The sequence below is a fragment of the Rhinatrema bivittatum genome, chromosome 10, assembly GCF_901001135.1.
Source record: "Rhinatrema bivittatum chromosome 10, aRhiBiv1.1, whole genome shotgun sequence".
Classification (NCBI taxonomy): Eukaryota; Metazoa; Chordata; class Amphibia; order Gymnophiona; family Rhinatrematidae; genus Rhinatrema; species Rhinatrema bivittatum.
Window position 1 is genome coordinate 19200012 of NC_042624.1, and position 21930 is coordinate 19221941.

The following is a 21930-nucleotide window of genomic DNA, read 5'->3' on the forward strand; positions in this document are numbered from 1 at the left end:
TCTGAAAAGCTCATGTAGAACATCAACTTTAGATTTTGCTTACATTGATCCAATAAACAGTTTTAGAACCTGCAAAAAATCAAGTTAAAATGATCAAGACCTCATAAAATGAAAAGATCATAATTTCATAGGAGTGGATTAATAATCAGGTTTCATACTCTAATGTTCTAGCAGTGACGCCAGAGTTGTGTCAGGTGTGCTTTTGTAACACTGGAGAAGCAGGAAACTCATCTGACGCAATCACTTGGTCAGGAGCTACCAGGGGCAGATTGTGGGAAAATAGTGGCCCGGGGGATTTTTCTCCATACTGGCCCATGGGTACCCAATTACACATACAATTTGGTGAGTCACTAAATACAGAATAAAGGGACCATAAAATATACACAGAAATGCACAGACAAACTGAACTGGAAATCACAACAAGTTAAACTGTATGTAATGCAGCAATGGAAAAACAGAAAATATCATCATTCCTCAAAAAACATCAAACAATAAAATCAAGAACTATAAAACATCACAATAGGAAAATCATACTAAAAATATATATTTCAAAACTGCTGATGAATAGAACCTCCAGTAATTTAACTCAGGGAAATTTTCAAAAATTTGTATATAACACCAATAAAATATTTCAAAAAGAGCAGACATCAAATAATATTCAATAATTAAAACTAATAAGGATTTTAAAAAGCCCTTGCTGTCCCCTTCTGTGGGAGCTCTTGATTTCCAGTCACCCTGATATTGTCGAGGATTAGGAGGTTATCCTCTCTCTCTCACACATATTCACATGTCGATTCTCTCTCTCACATACACTGTCACATACATACACATTCATGCTCTTATATCCACCATAACCTCTAGCTCTCACTGATACTGACACACTCTCAGGCTCTAAGACACTCTCTCCCCCCCCCCCCCACACACACACACACACAAACTCTTACTCCCTTGGATTTTCTCATACACACTCATGCTCTCACACTCACTGGCTCCCTCACATACACACAAACACACACACCCAGGCAAGCTCCCAGTCATTCTCACACACACACACTGACCCCCAGGCGGGCTCCCATTCATTTTCACACCACTCCCTCCCCATCCCCCAGGCATGCACACATTCATTCTCACACACACAGACCCCCAGGCAGGCACCCATGCATTCACACACATACACCCCCAGGCAGAGTCCCATCCATACACATGCACACACTAAAGGCAGACCCCATCTCTTTTGCCAGCAACCTCGGAACCTCTCTCATTCCTCTGCTGCCACTGTCACTGCTGCCACATGGCTATTGGGGAGGTGCCGATTGCTGCTACTGACACTGAAGCCCGTTCTGCTGCCTCTGTGCAGGCCCCGTGGGCTTCCACTTTTCTCCATGCTGATCTTGTACATTGTGAGATCTGCATAGAGAAAGTGCTATTCTTGCACATTCCCAAAGATTACATGTGCCAATCACTAAAAAGTAATTTATTTTTTTTTACCTTTGCTGTCTCATCTTAGTTTTCTAATTGGTTGGTCACAGGCTTTTTTTTTCCACCTTTCCTTTCTTATTTTTTGCTATTTCCTTTTATATTGTCTTTTTTTCTGTTTCTTTTCTCTCCATCTTCTTCCCTCAAACACACAGTCAGGTTCTCATTCTCACATGCATTTCTCTCTCACACACACACACACACACAGGCTCTCGCTGTCACGTGCTCTCTCTCATACAATCATTCATACACAGTCTGTCACTGTCACATGCTCTCTCTCATACAATCATTCATACACACAGGCTCTCACTGTCACATGCTGTCTCTCTCACACACAAGGAGGATCTCACATGCTGTCTCTGCAAACATTCAGGTCCCTACTCCCACACACAGTCTCTCAACTCACTCTCACATCCAATCTCTCAACTCATCTCATACACGCACACGCATACACTCTACAGGCCCTCAGCCTCTCTCTCGCTTCTGGGCCTTTTCTTCGCAGGTCGCCGCAGGATGGGCTCTGCAACAGCCCTGATCTTCTCGGGCCGCGGCGGCCCTACTACCGGGCCTCTTCCTCTTCTCGGGCTGCTGCGACTTGGGATTCGAGGCGGCCCGTAAGCGCTGCTCCTCTTCTGCACGCGCTGATGCTCCTCCTCCTTCCTGCCCACGCGGCTCCGGCAACGCTTACTTCCGGGGCTGCACGGGCAGGAAGGAGGAAGAGCTTCAGCGCGTTTAAACGCGATCTTTTTCTTCGGGCCGTGGTGACATGAGCTCCACCACGGCCCTGCCGATTTGCCTGCTATGTGCAGGTTTCTCTTCGGGCCGCAGCGCCAGCAGAAACTCTTCTTGTCTTTGGCCGGGAAGTTTAAAAAAAAAAATCACGTGATGGGACCGACCGGCCCACCGGGGGAAGCCCGATCCCCCGATAGGCCAATCCGCCCCTGCGAGCTACCTCTTTCCCCCTCCGCCAAAAGCATGCTTTAATAGCAAGCGACTCTCCAGCTGTTAGCACTGCACTTTTAAACCTTTCACCTTGAGCACAAACTCTGAAAGAGGGCCCACAGGGGTCACAGCCCCCAACATGAGAGTATTCTTGGCCATTCAGGTCTACTGGAAAATAAGTGGAGTGGCCTTGTCTTTTCTTCCACAGCATGTAGCTATTCCACAGAAGCCTGTACATACACATATTCCTAAAGACAGCATAAACGTGAATTGGAGGTAACCTGTTAAGTCCTTTATGGGTGTGGTGAAAACCGAAAAGCTGTTTTTCCTTGGAAGAGTAACAGCAGAGTTTTGGATGAGAGGTCCAGAGATTGTCAAAAGAGAGAAACTCTCCATTTTCTATTGTTTCCTACAATTTACTTTGTAAAGCTATAAACAGAATGCTGCATCCAAGGCCGTTGAGTTGTCATTGCCATGGCATCTTCTGTTCTGAGAGTTCTCTGCTGGTGTCATCCATTGATATCACTAACCTTTATGATGTCATTCAAACTTTGTAATGTCATTCATTTACAGTGTTAGTCTGATGTAGACTTTTAAAAATTGGGTTTACGGAAGTGTTTGTGTGTATCAGCTTTACACAACAGACTCCCCTGTAAGAAAGGGCCTGTGTGTGCAACAGTGTCATACAGCAAGAATGATGCCTGCAGAAAACAGAATTTATTTGTAGGTACATCACTCAGATTTAAAAAGTGTCCTCCTGTAGGAGTTAAATCTTTAGTACACATAGCCACTAAAGCAAACATTTTCTCACTTTTTCCTAATGGCATTAGTTCTATTTTTTATTGTCTAGCCATGTACTGAACTTGCAGCTTGTTCAAGTATACCGCACCCCCCCCCCCTGCTGGATTTAAGCAATGTCACCCCCATACTTGTTTTCCTGGATTTAGGATCATATCATCATCACACTGACATACTGGGATCTTGTTTCATTTGAACAGTAATAATATTTTCTCAGAAGAATACCATGTCATCTGGGCCTCTGTTTAAGCCAGTAAGGTGGTGAGGGCCATCACTGCCCCTTTTTGATGCTCCAGAACTTCAGTGCCCCCTAATGGAGGTGCCAAATCAAAACACCTAGACCCGATCCGGGGTCACTAGTACTAGCTTAATTGAAGCCAAGCACCTAATATGCCTGACTCAAATAATGCAAAGCTAAGAAGAATATCTTATGACTACAGGCTCAGGTGGTTCATTTTTTCTCTGAATTCTCTGGGCAGTAGGAAGCCAGCCTGAACAAAAAGGTCAGGGGGTGGGTGGGGGAGGGTGCTGTAACTCTGGCAAGGAGGACTTTAGTGTTGCTCTCTAGTAAGGCTTTAAGAAGGGATTGCAGAATGGAAATCTTAAATTACATTAAATTTAAAAAATGTTGTCATGGGTGATAGTTTAAGCATGTTAGTCTCAGTTCCATGCTTTGGGGGGAGGGGGGGGGTTATTTACTAAAGTTATGGTAAATGCATTGCCTGCGTTGCCACACAGATAATTTGTATAATTTCAAATTCCACATAATAATTATAACTTAATAAACCTAGCGAAACATGCAAATGTTGAGAATCAGTTTATTAATTTATTTGCGTAAGATTTCCATATTAACATGGCTTGTTCTAAAGTTTGCAGGCTTTGTTATTTGATGAATGCTAACTGCACCTCAAAAGGTATAGTTAACTTTCCCATGGGAGTATCGGAACACTAACGTGTGTTCCAGTGCTCCTGCGATATTTCTCTTTGTTTTAATCTTTTTATTTGCATTTTAATATCAACAATTTACAACTCAACATGTGGCTCACCTAATAGTGAGTTGGTTCTGAACACCATTATGGAATATATAAATGTTCTTACTGTTGGGGGTAAGAAAAATCGTATTTTAAGAACGCCTCTTCCCTTCCATCGCAACCCCTACCCACCCCTCCCACCCTAGCTCTAGTGAACTGAGCCAAGTTGTTAGGAAGTGTTAAACCCAAGTTACACATTTGTACCACTCTTTGTATCGGCATGTCATTCAAAATCAAGCTTGTGGCATTAGGGGATAAGGACTGCAGTTAAGTATCCTCTATCTTCAGAAAGTCATGCAGTTTCAAAATCCAGTCAGTTCTCTCAGAATATTTTTCCAGCACACACACTTGGGCACCTTGTTGTGTTCCTCGTGTCAATAGATGATGGTATAAGACCTCAATGACCTGCTGAAAGTATCCTTCGATTCCCACCTCAGGAGGGTTGTGAACATGTGGTTGAATGCCTTTTCTGCATCAAAACTGAGGAGAAGAGAGAGGGGATCTGCCTCCACTTACTGGTCTCTATTGAAGCAACTATTTTGCAAACATTGAATGACGAACACCACCCCTTTACAAAGTCTACCTGATCTTCCCTGATTAAAGATGCTGCCCTAGTCTATCTAACATTATCTTAGCTAGTAATTTCACCTTGAAGTTCAACAATGAAATAGGTCTATAGGAATCTGGGACCATTCATTGGGTCAACCTGTCTTAGGGATCGCCATGACAAAGGCATCATTCAGGAAAGAAAACACCCTTTTTTTTTTTTTTTAAAGTTTAAATTGCTCAGAAGCAGTAATAGTTTTTCAGACAACAATTTTAAAAATTCCACAGAGAACCCATTGGGCTCCAATGCCTTAAGTAATTTTGCCTACTGGATTCCCTTCTGATTTCCTGTGCCTAAAATAGGGGCCTTAAGTTTTTCTGTTTGAGCCTCAGTTAACCTCAGTAATCTAGCTGTTACGATTCTGCCATGGCAGCCTCTCATCTCTTTTTTTCCTCTCTTTTCCCGCGGCTTAGGGGCCGCTGACACCTTCTAGCGTGGCTGGAGCTGCTCCAGGGCCGCGCTGCGGCCAGGAGGCCACCAACGGCCTTTCTATGTGGCTCGGAGGCCGCCAACCTTTTTACAGCCGTGCCACCAACGCTTCCCATGCAGTCCGGAGACCACCGACCTTCCTACACTACCTGGCGGCAGGGAGTCGCCCGGGTGCTGCCCTTGCAGCCAGGAGGCTGCCAACAGCATTACCATGCGGCCCGGAGGCCACCGATATTACCTGTCCCCTCCGTGGGGAGAGGCCTTACTTCTCGGTCTTGCCTGTGGCATGGAGCTGCCCTCTGTGTGTTATAATTAGTGAGGTTTGGGTGGACCCTTGGACACTGTGGCAGCTGACCATGCCCACGGGGGGCATGGTCAGCCACTAGAGCCGTGGATGTATTTACTGTGTTCCCTCTCCAGTCATTAATTCAAATTTGATCATATTATGATTGCTACTGCCAAGCAGCCCCATCACCGTTACCTCTTTCACCAGATCCTGTGCTCCACTGAGGATTAGATCTAAAATTGCTCCTGTCAAAAGAATAAGGCAAGGTCCTGCTCTGCTCCAACCTTACCTGATTCAATTTAACCCTTCTGCCCTTTAGACAGAAGTTTATCATTTATACAGCAAAATTACACCAGGCTTAGAACAATAATACACCTCCTACTGAGAAAACGGAACAAGCCGGACTGGATCAGATCCTTACACAGAACCTACATGCTTGCAGAATCCCTCACCTCAGTCACACATGCACAGCATGGATAGAACCTCACCAAATAAAGTGTGACCACAAATATGAAATACTCAGACAAAAAATGAAATGGGACCCCCAAGAAGCTCAATTCTACATGCAGTGCAACACTAGAGAAATACAAATAGAAATACATTTTCTCCTGTACTAAAAAGTACAAAAATGTAAAGCATACACATTGCCAAAACTGACATTTTAATGACCAAAGTGAAAATATTTTTCTACCTTTATCTGGACATTTTAGTTTTTTAATCATGTTGGTCCTTGTCTCCAGTTTTCTGCTTTTCTCGTCTGTCTTCTCTTTTTCCTGTCCGTTTTCTTTTTCATTACTCTCTTACATCATCTGACAATTATCTTTCCCCCTGCCCTGCATCTCTCTCTCACCCCACCCCCTACTCAGCATTTCCCCTCTCTTTCCTCACTTCCTAGCATCTCTCATCATTCTAAACAATTTCTTTGCTTCGGTGTTTACTGAAGAGGATGTTGGGGAGATACCTGTTCCGGAGAAGGTTTTCATGGGTAATGATTCAGATAGACTGAACCAAATCACGGTAAACCTAGAAGATGTGGTAGGCCTGATTAACAAACTGAAGAATAGTAAATCAACTGGACCGGATGGTGTACTCCCCAGGATTCTGAAGGAACTCAAAAATGAAATTTCAGATCTATTTGTAACCTATCATTAAAATCATCCATTGTACCTGAAGACTGGAGGGTGGCTAATGTAACCCCAATATTTAAAAAGGGCTCCAGGGGCGATCCGAGAAACTATAGACAAGTTAGTCTGACTTCAGTGCCAGGAAAAATAGTGGAAAGTGTTGTAAAGATCAAAATCACAAAACATATAGAAAGGCATGGTTTAATGGAACAAAGTCAGCATGGCTTTACCCAAGGCAAGTCATGCCTCACAAATCTGCTTCACTTTTTTGTAGGGGTTAATAAACATGTAGATAAAGGTGAACTGGTAGATGTAGTGTATTTGGATTTTCAGAAGGCATTTGACAAAGTTCCTCATGAGAGGCTTCTAGAAAAAGTAAAAAATCCTTTTGTGGATTACAAACTGGTTAAAAGACAGGAAATAGAGAGTAGGATTAAATGGACAATTTTCTCAGTGGAGGGGGGTGGGCAGTAGAGTGCCGCAGGGATCTGTACTGGGACCTGTGCTTTTCAATATATTTGTAAATGATCTGGAAAGGAATATGACGAGTGAAGTAATCAAATTTGCAGATGATAAAAAAGATTTCAGAGTAGTTAAATCACAAGCAGATTGTGATAAATTGCAGGAGGACCTTGTGAGACTGGAAAATTAGGCATCCAAATGGCAGATGAAATTTAATGTGGATAAGTTCAAGGTGATGCATTTAGGGAAAAGTAACCCATGCTATAGTTACACGATGTTAGGTTCCATATTAGGAGCTACCACCCAGGAAAGAGATCTAGGCATCATAGTGGATAATACATTGAAATCTTCAGCTCAGTGTGCTGTGGCAGTCAAAAAAGCAAACAGAATGTTAGGAATTATTAGGAAGAGAATGGTGAATAAAACGGAAATGACATAATGCCTCAGTATCGCTCCATGGTGAGGACCGCACCTTGAATACTGTGTACAATTCTGGTTGCTGCATCTGAAAAAAGATATAGTTGTGATGGAGAAGGTACAGTGAAGACCGATCAAAATGATAAAGGGGATGGAAAGGTCCCCTTTGAGGAAAGACTAAAGAGGTTAGGACTGTTCAGCTGTTATGATTGTGGACCCTTGAGCTGGAGCGAGTGGAGGACCAGTGAGGGATTGCCCCCAATGGAACTAGTCTCCGGGAGGTGGTGCTGGTGAGGACAACCTGACAGGATCTTCACCTATACCAGCCCTCGTTCCCCGCAGGTTGAGCCCTTGAGTGCCGGGGCCGGTAGAGCTTAGGTGCGGGTGCCTCAGCGAAGCAGGTGAAGAAGAGGACAGAGACCGGGTCTGGGCAGGCAGCAAAACAGAGTTCAGACAGAAGATTTGGGGCAAGCAGCAGACAGACAAGGACAAAGAGGCAGGCCAGGAGTCAAAACAGGCAAGAGACAATCAGAGACGAGAAGTCAAGCCGAGGTCATACCTGGAGATCAAACTGAGGACTGGACACTGGAACTGAGGAGCAAGGAAGAGGCTGGAGGTAGGAATGAAGGCACGGTCAGGAAGGCAGGAACTGGAAGCAGGATCACAAGGCAGGAACTGGATCAAGCAGGAACAGGACATCTGGAACTGCAAATAGCACTCAGAAGAGGAGACTTGTTGTGAAGGCAAAGTCCTGCAAGCAGCTGTGGGGTAGAAATACCCCTCCCTAGTGATGTCATCTTCCGGGGCCGTGCTGAGCTTTCCCGCCATGGCCCCTTTGAAGGGCAGAGCTTCCCGTGCGCACGTGCCTAGGGAGAGCCCCGCTGGGTGGAGAAAGATGGCGTTGGCAGCCATGCGGTAGGCCGTGGAAGGCCTGCTGCGGAGTGGAACGCGCCGCGCCAGGCCATGGCGAAGAGGAGCAGGAGAGCAGGTAGGGAGGATCGGCCCTGGGCTGCTGCGGCTGAGAACCGCAACAGTACCCCCCCCCCCCCCTTACGCCTCCTCACAGAAGGACTGGGCTTGCCAGGGTGTGTGCGATGGAAGTGCTGAAGTAATGATTTGTCCAGAATGTTAGACGATGGTTCCCAAGTGCCCTCTTCAACACCAAAGCCTTCCCAGGCAATCAAATATTCCCAGCATCTATGGTGCCGACGGACATCTAGAACCTCCCGAACCTGATAGACCAGATCGTCTGCACAGACCACTTCTGGAGGCTTGGGTGGAACAGCATGGTATGAAGAAAGCACCAAGGGCTTCAACAGAGACACATCAAAGGAGCTGTGTATCCGGAGACTGGAGGGAAGTCGTAGAAGATAGGTCACCAGACCTAGACGTTCAGAGATGGAGAATGGACCAATGTATCTAGGTGCCAACCACATGGATGGAACCCGAAGGCGGATGTGGTGAGTGCTGAGCCAAACCCGGTCCCCTGAGTTAAAGAGAGGAGCCGAACGGAGTTGTTTATCGGACGTGCACTTGGCAGAATTAGCAGCCTTTAATAGTAGCATTGGTGGTCTCCCAAAACTCGTGCATTTGGTCAGCCATGAGTTGAGCTGCTAGAGAAGGTACTGAGAGCAGTAGGGATAACGGAGGCCTCGGATGTCTCCCATAGACCACTTGGAAAGAAGAAGACCCAGTGGCAGAATGGACATGTGAGTTGTGTGAAAACTCTGCCCAAGGCAGCAGGGAAGACCAATCATCATGGCGGCTCCCTACAAAGGATCGGAGAAAGGTCTTTAACCCTGGGTTAAGCTGTTTGGCTTGTCCATTCCCTTGTGGGTGAAAGGCTGTAGTGAAATCCAAGCATCCCCCAAACTTCCTGCACAAGGCATGCCAGTACTTGGCTGTAAACTGGGGGCCACGATCAGATGTGATGTGCCGTGGAAGACCATGCAGATGGAATATGTACAGGGTAAAGAGTCATGCCAACTCAGGAGCTGATGATAGCTTAGGTAGAGGAATAAAATGCGCCATCTTAGAGAATCTGTCGATTATGATCCAGATCACATGATTGCCCGAGGAGGTGGGCAGGTCCACAAAGTCTTGAGAGGCAGGAAAAGGCTGTAGCAATCCCCAGGGCCAACCGGGCAGTGGCTTCTGTTGCGCACAAGTTGGGCAGGAATCAACATAGGACCGAACGTCCTGGACCATCCCAGGCCACCAATAGTACCAAGACAGTAGTTCCAAAGTTCGGGTTCTGCCTGCATGCCCGGCAGTGAGGGAATCATGTACCCAAGCTAATACCTTAGGTCAAAGGTGGAGTGGAACCACAGTCTTTCCTTGAGCTATGGTATCAGTAGCCGCTAGTAGAACCTTGGCAGGATCCAAGATGTAGTGGGGTAAATCCAGTGTGTCCTCTGGTTCGTGCAGTCTGGAAAGTGTGTCTGCCCGTGTGTTCTTTGCTGCGGAACGATAGCATAGCATGAAATCAAACCAGCTGAAGAAAAGAGACCAGCGAGCCTGGCATGGGTTCAAACATTGGGCCTTACTGAGGTATTCAAGATTTTTATGGTCTGTGTAGACAGTAACACAGGGTATTGCGCCCCCTCTAGCCATTGTCTCCACTCTTCAAAGGCCATTTTGATGGCCAACAGTTCTTTGTCTCCAATTCCATAATTCTTCTCCACTGGGGAGAATTTGCTGGAGAAGAAGGAGCAGGGAAGAAGAGTCCCTTGGGTAGAGTGCTGACTGAGCACTGCCCCCACAGCAGTCAGAGGCATCCACCTCTACAATAAAGGGGCGAGCTGGATCAGGGTGGTGGAGGCAAGGTTCTTGCAAAAATGCCCTCTTCAATTCCTCGAAAGCACAGACTGCTTCAGCTGGCCAATGCCTAGTATTTTCCCCTTTCTTAGCGTCATTAAAGGTGCCACAATGTGTAATGTGGGATGAAATTTCTGTAGAAATTGGTGAAGCCAAGAAACCGTTGCAGCGAGCGAAGTCCCACAGGTTGCGGCCACTCCCGGATACTGGTTAGTTTGTCCGGGTCCATTTGGAAGCCGGTGGTAGATACGATGAAACCCAAAACGGGCAGGGACTCCTGTTCAAAGAGGCATTTTTCAAGTTTCACAAATAGGCGATGTTCCCTTAGACGCTGGAGAACCCGACAAACTTCTGAGCGATGTGTAGTCAAGTCCTTGGAGTAGATTAAGACGTCATCTAAGTAGACAATTACTCCCTTATGAAGCATGTCCCAGAATACTTCATTCATTAAATTTTGGAATACCGAGGGTGCGTTGCACAATCCAAATGGCATTATGAGATATTCGTAGTGACCATCGTGCGTATTAAACATGGTCTTTCACTCGTCTCCAGGTTTTATTCGGTCCAAATTATAGGCCCCCATGAAGGTCCAATTTAGTAAACACTTTGGCTCCATTGAGACGGTCCAATAGCTCTGGGATCAGGGGGAGTGGATTACGATCCCTGTGAGTGATAGCGTTGAGCCCCCTGTTGTCCATGCAGGGTCTTAGTGAACCGTCCTTCTTAGCTAATGCTGTCATCTTTCGGGCTGCCACGGCCCCTTTAAAGGGCAGGGCTTCCCGCGCGCGCGCCTAGGGAGAGCCCTGCTGGGTGGAGAAGAACGACGTTGGCAGTCATGCGGCAGGCCATGGAAGGCCTGCCGTGGAGTGGAACGTGTTGAGCCATGGCGAAGAGGAGCAGGAAAGCAGGTAGAGGGGATCGGCCGGAGGCTGCCGCATCCGAGAACCGCAACATGAGATTGGAGAAGAGACGGCTGAGGGGGGGATATGATAGAGGTGTTAAAATCATGAGAGGTCTAGAACGGGTAAATATGTATCAGTTATTTACTCTTTTGGATAATAGAAGAACTAGGGGGCACTCCATGAAGTAGCATATAGCACATTTAAAACTAATCGGAGAAAGTTCTTTTTCTCTCAACGCACAATTAAACTCTGGAATTTGTTGCCAGGGGATGTGGTTAGTGTAGTTAGTGTAGCTGGTTTAAAAAAGGTTTGGATACATTCTTGGAGGAGATGTCCATTACCTGCTATTAATCAAGTTGACTTAGAAAATAGCCACTGCTATTACTAGCATCAGTAATATGGGATAGACTTAGTTTTTGGGGTACTTGCTGGGTACTTGTGGCCTTGATTAGCCACGGTTGGAAACAGGATGTTGGGCTTGATGGAACCTTGGTCTGACCCAGTATGGCATGTTCTTATTTGTTTTCCATATCCATAACCATAACTACCTCAGCAAGTAAGGAAATTTCTTGTCGAGGCTTTATCTGTCTTTTATTAGTTTCATTGGCTTTTTTCTCTGGTATGGGGGAGAAATTTTTTACTAGTTAAATGTTTGTACCAACTGGGTTGATCTGATGGGATTAGTTATCTTTGTTTTACTTGATGATGAGAATGGATATCTGGATGATAACAAGAAGTAGAAATAATAATGGTGGACAGGAAAATTAAAAAAAAAAATAAAGAAAATGATGCACTTAAGAGGAAAATCACAGTCTTTTAAAAGCTCCTTGAAAGATACACCTATAGCTTTTATAGTTGTCCATTTTCTGAATGGGGATGCATTTGCCAGTTTTCTTGGAGAATTTCTGTGATTTGGGCCTTCCATATGAATTATATAACTGGGATAGGATGAAGCAGATTAGCAACAAATTGGCAAGATCAGCGTGGACTTGGATTCACAGTTGGGTGAAGTGGTGTTCAGCGGAGTCATGTTCTAAGTGTATATTATTTCCAAGAACTTGTCCACCAGGGCCCCTACCTATGTGATGGCTAATGACCCTTACAATCTACTCAACTACCAGATAGCCATTGAATTGGAACTAATCTATATAATCCTTGAAGGTTAACAAGATAATTTGAATTGTGATGTTTGGCTGATTGTGGGATGCCCCGCAACCAGCTGCACTCACCCCCAAGCACGTCAGCTTGGGCATGCTGCCAAGCTGCTGCTCCTCCTGGCTCTCATAGATGTACATGTGCACGAGGTACCACTACTTTACAGCCGGGCAGCGGGAAATCCCTTTGCCTGTGCTCAGTGATATCATGCAGCTGGGTATTTAAACCTCAGCTGTGCTACCTCAACAACAGGTTCTCCTGCAGCCTTGCAGTGCATGTTGCTATTCTTGCTGTCTCATTTCCTTGTCTTTTCATTGTTCTGTCTTGCCTTACCTTGCTTGTTCCCACTGTTTCTTGGTCACTTCATGCCTCTGCTCTTGTCTGTCCATTTCTGCCTGACTTCCGGTTTTGACCTTGGTCTTAGACCTGATTATGCTTCTAGATCTCCTCCTCCCCCCCTGACCTCTGCCTGGACCTTGATGCTGACTGATCTCTGCCTGTCCTGCCCTCTTCCTGGATCTAGATGCCTGTTCACTACCTGCCTTCACCTTGGCCTGCTTATCTGGCTTCTTCTAACCACTCCTTACAGGTCTGTTGCTTAAGCCTTGCCAGCCCCTAGAACCAAATGGCTCAACCTGTGGGGCTGGTATAGGTCAAGCCCTATACCTAGTCCTAGTAAGAGTATGCCCACCTGCTGTCAGTGTGGGCCTACTGGGTTCATCTGCTAGGCCAACTGTGCCACAGCCAAAGGGCTCTCACTCCCTGACACATCATGACAGATTACTGAGAATATGAGCTCAGTGGACTTGCCCTCAGCTCTGCCCACATCTAACAGGAGTAGCTTAACCAAGTAAGAGTTGCTCCAGGGCTTGGCCATGCACCTGGTCAACATACAGGCCGAACTACCTGCTCTAGCTCCCATCGCACCGCATGCAGCTGGGTTGACTTGGCTTCCAGGATCCATGCCACACTTGCCGCCACCTCCCAGATAGGACAATGCTCCCAAGGTCTGCAGAGTCTTTATTAACCAGTATTCAATTCATTTTGAACTGCAGGCTGCCAGCTTTCCATCCAACCAGACCAAGGTGACCTATATCCTCTCTCTCTTGGCTGATTCCACCCTAGACTGGGCTTCACCCCTCTAGGACAGGAACAATCCCCTCATGTGGAATTTGAACAATTCCTCAGGCAATTCCAGCAAATCTTTAATGAACCTGGATGGTTCTCTTCAGCCATTATTAATTTACTCCATTTTAGGCAAGGTACCAGAACAACCATACATTTCTGGATGTTGACCTAGGAACTCCATTGAAGGGCCTTGCCAAACAGATTAAGGATGAACTGGCTGGAAGAGATCTTGCCACCAGGCTAAGGATCTCATAGCACTTGCTGTCCGTGTTGATATCCGCTTTCAAGAGCAGGCTCGAGAGATAGAAGCTTCTCGGTGGCACTTCAAGCTGGTGCCCAAATTCCAGCACCCTTTGACCCCTACCAAAGACATTATGCCTGCTTATTTTTTTTTTATTATTTCAGCATTAATATATCACTCCACTGAAGAGCCTATGCAACTTGGTAGGGCCCACCTCATCAAAGAGAAGAAGCAGAGGTGTCAGTGGCTCAATCTCTGTCTTTACTGTGCTACTCAGAAGCATTTTGCCAATTGATGTTCCGAAAAGGCAGGAAATTTCCAAGCAACCCTAGGCCAGCCCCCATCCTCTCCTCAACTACTTATCCCTGTTTGCCTCATCTACAATGGCATGGAGTTGTCAGGTTTGGATGGACTGGGCTTGGGGTACACCATCCGAGAAGTGGCAAAAGATGACAGATCAGAGCTTGAGCCGGTCTTCCACCTAGCCAGCCCCCTCCACTGCAAGTTGAGCCCTTGGGATCTGGGGGCTAGTAAGGCTTGGCTATGGTGGCTGTTCATCTTGGTGAGTGCAGGTAAGGACTGGAGCTTGTACCAGAACAGAGTGCAAGTAACAACTGGAGTTTGTACAGGAACATAGGGCAGGTAAGGACTGGAGCTAAGGCTTGAGTGCAGACAAGGACTGGAACTGGATACAGACAAGGACAGGACTGACAGGGGCAGGATAACAGAGAGCAAGGACCACTGAAGACAGAGGCCCAAAGGCTCAAGAAGCAAGAGAGGCCTAGATAGGCCATGGAGCAGGATAAGATCTAGATAGGCCACAGAGAAAAGGTAGACCTGGATAGGCTGACAAGGAAGGCAAGGGCAACAAGACCTGAATGCCACAAGGCAAGGAACAAGAAGGCCTGAAGGCTGCAAGGCAAGGAACAAGAAGGCCTGAAGGCCACAAAGCAAAGCAACAGTGGCTAGGGCAAGGAGCCAAGGGCAATTCCATACAAAAGCAAGGAGGGATTTGCAAGGCTGGATTTCATAGGACTGGAGCTTGGGTGTGGTGCAGGCAAGGAGGAGGAGTTTGGCAAGGCTGGAGTCTGGGTTCGTCTATGACTCCTGGTGGCTAGGAATCTGCACCACAGGAAATGGCTTCGGAGGCTAGGAGTAGAGCTTATTGGAGGCCCCTGCCAGTGGAGAGGCATCATAGTCATCTGAGTCAGGGTAGGATGAGGCTGTTTAGCAGGCAAAATCCTATCAGGAGTTTCACACCAAGGCCGCTTTTGACACCAGCACTGGGTGCAACTTTATAGAAGAAGCATTGGTACGCCAACACCATTTCCCTGTAGTGACCTTGAGAAACCGGTCACAATCTCCTCTATCTATGTCAAACCCCTTCCAGGCCTCCTGGCCACGACTAGCACTCCCCACTAACCGTTTAGATTGGAGCCCTTCTCAAGAAACAGATCACACTCTCTCTTACCAAAGGCTGTCAATCCATCTTTGGCCTTCCTTGGCTAATGCAACACAACCCCATTGTTTACTGCCAGGGCCTGCAAATCACCTACTGGGGGCCATCCTGTCAGCAACAATGCCTTAGTTGGATTTCCCTGCTAATACCTGTAGGCCGGACTATGGCACCAATCTTCCCTGATCTCCCGCCCCATATTCAGCATTTGCGGACGTATTCAGTAAGAAGCACGCTGAGATGCTGCCACCCCACAGGTCCTATAACTGCCCCATCAACCTCCATATGTGGTGGTCATTCCCTCTGATAGCCATATCTAGAATTGCATGCTGATACACAATGTGGCTATGCATGGTAAGAGCTGGGAAAACTTTTGGGAATATTGGAATAGAAGAGCTGTATAAATCTGTTGTAAGATTTAACATGAGGGGAATCTATCTCAATTGTTTCTTCGAGTTCTTTTTTTTGGGTCAGGGGTTCCGAAAGGGCTGCTGTTTCCTTTAAGAAGGTAGTGAGATCATAGAGATGTGCTTTATTTATAAATTTATGGTCTGCTTATCTTAATACTAAGCGGATGACAAATATACAAACATATTTTAGACTATTTTATGTGTAGTGTTTTGTTAATTCAACAGTTTAAAAATTATATATACATGTCATTTTATAAGAGGATAGAAAAAGTATGTGTTTTCCCACAATACAAATATACATGCCTACTTTGGGGATAGAAATAAGTGATATTTTATAAACTGCAGCTCCCACTACACAGTTATAAAATAGCACTTTAACTTCAGACACACCAGTATATACACTTATGTTCTGATTTATGCAGACTTTTGAATATTACCTTCCCAATATAACTCCATAAGAAATAAAGCAGAGCTTTCCAAACTGTGTGTCGGGACACGTTAGTGTGTCGCCTGCAGTGTGCAGGTGTGTCGCGCAACTCTGATGCGAGTTTGGGCTTTTTTTTTTCTAGAGATTCACTTTTTTTTTTTCAGTTTATGGGTTTGCTTATTATTGGGTGATTTTTGCTGTCAATCGCGTTTTTTGGGGGGGCTTGGTGGGTGGAACGAGCCCAGCCATCCTTGCATTGGCTGCTGCTGCCGATGAGGCCTGGCCATGAGGAGTACTGACTGCAAGCAGCAGTGTCTGGTGATCATGGAAGGGAGTGAAGCACTTAACTAGCAACAATCAAAAAGACGAGGTACATGAGTGTGGGGGCCAGACATGTGCTGGGGAGAGAGAGATGAGTGAGTGGGGGGCAAACGTGCTGGGGGGACAGACATGTGCTTGAGGGGGAGAGATATGAGTGTGTGGGGGCCAGACATGTGCTGGGGGGGAGGAGAGAGATGAGTGTGTGGGGGACAGACAATTTGTTTTATTATTTCTCATAAATTATAACAATAACATGAATCTTGGAATATATATTTTTAATATAAATTTAAGGTTTTCATGAGATAAAATGTTTCACGACACAACCTATTTATGTATATATTTAAGGAAACATACATAAATTGTCGAAATATGTTTCGTTCGTTTAACCTTTAACCTCTGGTTTACTAGTAGACTGAATTACCGTGTCGTGAAATTATGTTTGTCTAAAAAGTGTGTCACCAACATGAAAAGTTTGGAAAGCTCTGAAATAAAGGATTGAAATTGTGATTATCTAATATTTTGCATGGTATGGTCTTAAATCTTCATATTACATAGTTATAGAAAGCATTTTGAGAGTGCAGTGGGTAGGTTGTTTTCATATTTTTAAACCATGTCTTGAAAATCATTTCATGTATCATTCTGTAAAAAGAAACTGTCATTTATTTTTTTCAATTTTTTGAAAATGTCCTATTTTTTCCACTTCTGGTGTGGGAGGGGGAGGAGGAGGTAAATATTTTCTCTACTTTTTTTCCAGTTTCATTCCAGACCTTCACTTCTCTACACAAGAATGCAAAACATTTGAAATTAAGCTGATCAAACACTATTAAATAAAAAAGGATTTAATAAGAGCATATGCTTTCTCACACCTTATCAGACATAGGGTCCTTTGGAATGTAAAATGTTTCCATCTCTGTCATTTCTATGAACCATCCCCCGTAGCCATCCCTTTACTGAGCTGAAAGAGTATATCAAACAGCTTCTTGACTCAGTGATGGGAGATTCAAATCAGGTCCTGGTCTCCAGAGATTGATTCCTGGGAGAAATATTCAGGGATGTCATTTAACCCTTTCTTTAGGTTAGGGTGATGAATTATTGTGGCAGAGGTTTATTAAGGGGACCTGGTATATTCCTTTAAGGGAGTGTTATAAGGGAGAACCACTAGGGGAGTCTCTATTGGGTCAATATAAGATAGTGTTCAGTGGAAAAGGGGCCTTGGTCTCTTTTTTTTGTCTCTGGCTTGGTTTCTATTTGGAGTGGGAAGCTCTTATAGCTTCTTGGAGGAAAGCTAATCTAACCAAAACAGCAAGGGCCAGACACAGGAGACCAGAGAATCATTGAGGGGCTCCTGGGTGGTGTCCATTGACAACCTGGATGGGATATGGATCACAATAGCCTTATGAAAATCCTAAAGCAAGGATGACCAACTCTGGACCTCAAGAGCATCAAACAGGCCTGGTTTTCAGGATATGCATAATGAATATGCCTGAGATGTTTTGCATACAAAGGAGATAATGCATGCAGATCTATGTCATGAATATTCATTATGGATATCCAGAAAATTAGGCCTGCTTGTGGCTCTTGAGAACCAAAATTGGTCACCCCTGTCCTAAAAGTCCATGAACTGTATTGCTGGGCCTATGACTGAGAATAATTGTTAGTAGATGCGAGTATTCTCATCTGAGAAAAAGTGTTCGTTGTGCTGTTGTTGCTACAAAATCAATGCTCTGATCTCTGATTTAATCAGTGAATTTTAATATTTGTTTAACTCTGAGTGCTGAAAACACCAGAAAAAAGTTTTGTTTGTTGAACATACCTTTTGCATGAGACCCTCCTTTATCCCATGGTGTGGGTTCAAAAGATGCATCTGTCAGTCCATGGAATAAGTTGGGGCACAGTCAGAGGGCTCACAGAAGGGAAAGTGTTCTGTAGAATTTTCCCTATCCAGTTTGAGGAATATAACTTGTCTGTATGCCAGGTCTATTACACCTTCTTCTCGACCACAGTGGTATTTTTTTGAATCCACAAAGACTGGTGCTTAGCTCCCAAACAGGCATCCTACCCTCTATCATGTGCTCTGTAAGGGGGTTACCTATCTAAATCCAGTTAACTTCTTTGTTTCTTCACTGATATGATGAAGGGAGCGATAGCGCTTGAAAGCTAGTCACAGATGTATTGAGCATAATAGTCCATTTGAGTGTGTAAAAATAGTACAGTGACCATAGTACTCCCCTTATATTTGAAAAGGAAAAGGGGAGGGGGTCCTGGTGAGTGAAAGAAATGTATTAACAGAACTAAGTGCTACAGGCACCTAGAATACCATTTACAATTCTGGTCGTCACATCTCAAAAATGTTTAGCAGAACTGTAAAAAGTATAGAAAAAAGCGACTAAAATGATAAAGGGGATGGAACAACTCCCCTATGAGGAAAGGCTAAAGAGGTTAGGGCTATTCACCTTGGAGAAGAAATAGCTGAGGGAGGGATATGATAGAGGTCTATTGTTACAGGTTGTACCCTAAGTGCTACATAATCCTCTAACAATCTTCTGGTATACACCACTCAGAGCCAACCACTTGAAGTAAAAACAACGTTATTCCAGACAGTGTTCAGTTCACACTTTTAAGGTTTTTCAGTTCTCCCTGTGAGACTCCAGTATCACTCCAGTAATGTACATTGCAATTAGTTGTAGGTTAGCCCAATTCCCTAGGATCATATATAACCTGCTTTCCAAGTCTTTTGTGGATTCAAATCCATAACCAAAAGGCAACAGGCATCTCTGTTTCCAGGAGGTTACTTCCCGGTTCTCCTTCACCCCTCTGTTTCCTCCCATCTATAGGAAGAACTCTCTCTCTTTTAACCATCCTGACTAAAGCTACAGAAAATGCATTATGTAATCGTAACAGGGAGAGTAGGTGTCCCTTCATCATAGATCTTGTTCCACCTGAGCTTACTATCTTTCCAGGCTGCTTCACTACACCATAAAATCATGAATGAAGTAGCAAGGGTAAATGCGAATTTGTTGTTTACTCTTTTTCAAAAAATACAAAGACTCTGGAATACTCCATGAAGTTAATAAAGTTAATATCTATCACATTTAAAACAAATCAAAGAAAATATTTTCTCTCACAATGCACAATTAAACTCTGGAATTCATTGCCAGATAAAGGCAGTTAGCATAGCTGGGTTTAAAAAAAGGTTTGGATAAGTTTTTAGAGAAAACGTCCATAAACTGTTAACCAGGGAGACTTGGGGAAAGCCACTACTTGTCCCTGGGTGTTAGCAGAATGGGATCTGTCTGCTATTTGGGATCTTGCCAGGTACTTGTGACTTGGATTGGCCATTGTTGGAAACAGGATAGTGGCCTTGATGGACCCTTGGTCTAACACAGTGTGGCAGTTCTTATATTCCAGGTTGTAGACTAGAAGGTCCTGGTATAAGATCAAATAACATATCTTGTTAGCATGGTATTTATCTATAATACAACATACTTCTCAAACTTCTTCATTATTGTGTGAGATTCTCTTCTTTTGATCTTTACAAGTATGATACCATCGGAATTTCAGGTTGTAAATTGCCTGTTTAGGAAGGTTATGCCATTGTAAACTCTGGTGGTAAATGAAATGCTTAGGAAGGTTATACTTTTAGAATTTGGAGGCAGATAGGAGGTTGATGCCTGTTTGCAAGAGAGATACCCTTGTACTCTAAGAAATAGGAGGTATAACAATAGTATCTGACTCAACTCTCTTGGCTTATCATTTGCATCCTGCTCCTTTTAGACATCCAGTTCAATCTGAACCTGCATTAACTAAGCTATAGTACTATAAACCTTCATTCACAACTAGCCAGAGAGTATCTTCATTGCTTGCCATAGCACAGCAGTCGAAGTGACAGTTCTCTGCATGAGAGGCCTGGACTGTAGCTCTTGAATCAGCCAATGAGTATGAGTTGAAGGACGGCTGTGATGCCCTCCTTCCAAGAAACTGAATGGTGCCTCCACAGTATCCCTAGCCCTAGGGAAGGTATAACCAAAATATTTTGTATTATATGATACAGGTTGCTTGTTATATTCTTTTCAAAATTAGCTAATAATAATTGCTTGGAAAACAGTTTCATTTTCCTCTCTCTCCTTTTGCTATGCTTTCCGAGTTTTCCACATAAGGTAAGAAATGCTTTTACCTAATGTCCATCTGGTTGAAACACAATTCTGGCTATGTATTATAGTATGGGTCTATCTAGTATGGTATATTTGTGCATGGGGTATAATATCTGTGTGTGTGTGTGAATACTATTCGTGTGCTTGTGGTATTTATGATATAGTGTGTATGTGTGGTATAGTAGCAGTGTTTATGCATTTGTGAATTTATAGATTTCAAGAACTTGTTGTTTTTTGGAAGGCAATTCCAGTTTCTAGATTATATTAATGTAAAACAATATTACACTTGAGTAATCTGTCACCAATTATGTGTGTGCCAAAAAAAGAATTAAATCTGTAATAGAAACTTGCCTTCTTTATACACCATATAGTTTTTCTAAAGTACAAAAAACAAATATAAATCTTCCCTATCATATAAATATTTAACAGCTGTAATATTTGGCCAACTGCAGGGGCCATCCCGTGGTTGGCCTCACTCACCCCAACACTGCTATTCCCACGGCAGGACACCACCAACTCTTACGCACTCATGTGTGCCTCCCCACAGCAGGAACTCAGCCATGGCTCCTGAAGATGACATCATAGCCAGCAGCGTATTTAAACCCCAGCTGTCTGCTTATGGATGCCTCAGAACCCAAGGGCTGAATCTGTGAGGGAAGAAGCTGGTATAGGTGAAGCCTAGTCTTAGTCCCAGTTTGAGCGTGCCCACCTGCTGGTTTTACCTGCCAGGCTATATCAACCACGTCACAGCCTAAGGTCTAACACTGCATGAAGACAACTAAGCCATTTATTTTGAAATTATTTTAGTTCCTCCCCTAATATTCCCCTGAGTTCCTGGGTACAACATTCTCAGCTCATCCTGTTTATTCCTCTGCTTCAGTCTCAGGGTTACTGCCACAGGCCATATCTCATTCTGTTAACATTGGTGGCATCTCTCTCTCTCTCTCTCTCTCTCTCTCAATAGTCCAGTCTCTTTCACCCAGAGAATCTCCAGTCTGTCATAGGGATGTGGCTTCTTGGCTGTGCTTTCTAGACCTTAGGATGCGGCCAGTCTGGATAAAACTCAGTCCTTCCTCAGAAGTGCTGCCTAGGGACATCCAGTTTTTCTTCTTTTTTCTGATTTTCCAAGTTTTCTTTCAGCTCCACTGTGTGTGAGCTTCTGCACATTTGTTTACTCATTCCTGGCTTGGTTTGGCCATCATGGAAATATGCACACTCTTTTTTCACATTAACAATGGAGTCTCAAATAATCTCTCACACTCTGGATCTAATGGTACATACTGGATATAGTCTAGAGCCCTATATGCTATAATTATGCAGCTGCAAGAATGGCTCAATTTACTTCTTGCT

At 44.5% G+C, this 21930-nt stretch overlaps 2 protein-coding genes across 3 annotated transcripts in view; one reads left to right on the plus strand and one right to left on the minus strand.

Moving 5' to 3' along the window:
- Nucleotides 1-2881, minus strand: part of SPATA46 (spermatogenesis associated 46) — a 73075-nt gene extending 70194 nt beyond the window's left edge. Inside the window, exon 1 of the mRNA XM_029618107.1 lies at nt 2700-2881. Coding sequence (XP_029473967.1) covers nt 2700-2814 — 115 coding nt within the window. The 5' untranslated portion in view covers nt 2815-2881. The remainder of the gene's footprint in view (nt 1-2699) is intronic.
- The window catches only part of LOC115099984 (carboxyl-terminal PDZ ligand of neuronal nitric oxide synthase protein-like), a 560668-nt gene that overhangs the window by 480156 nt on the left and 58582 nt on the right, over nt 1-21930 (plus strand). The window lies entirely within an intron of this gene.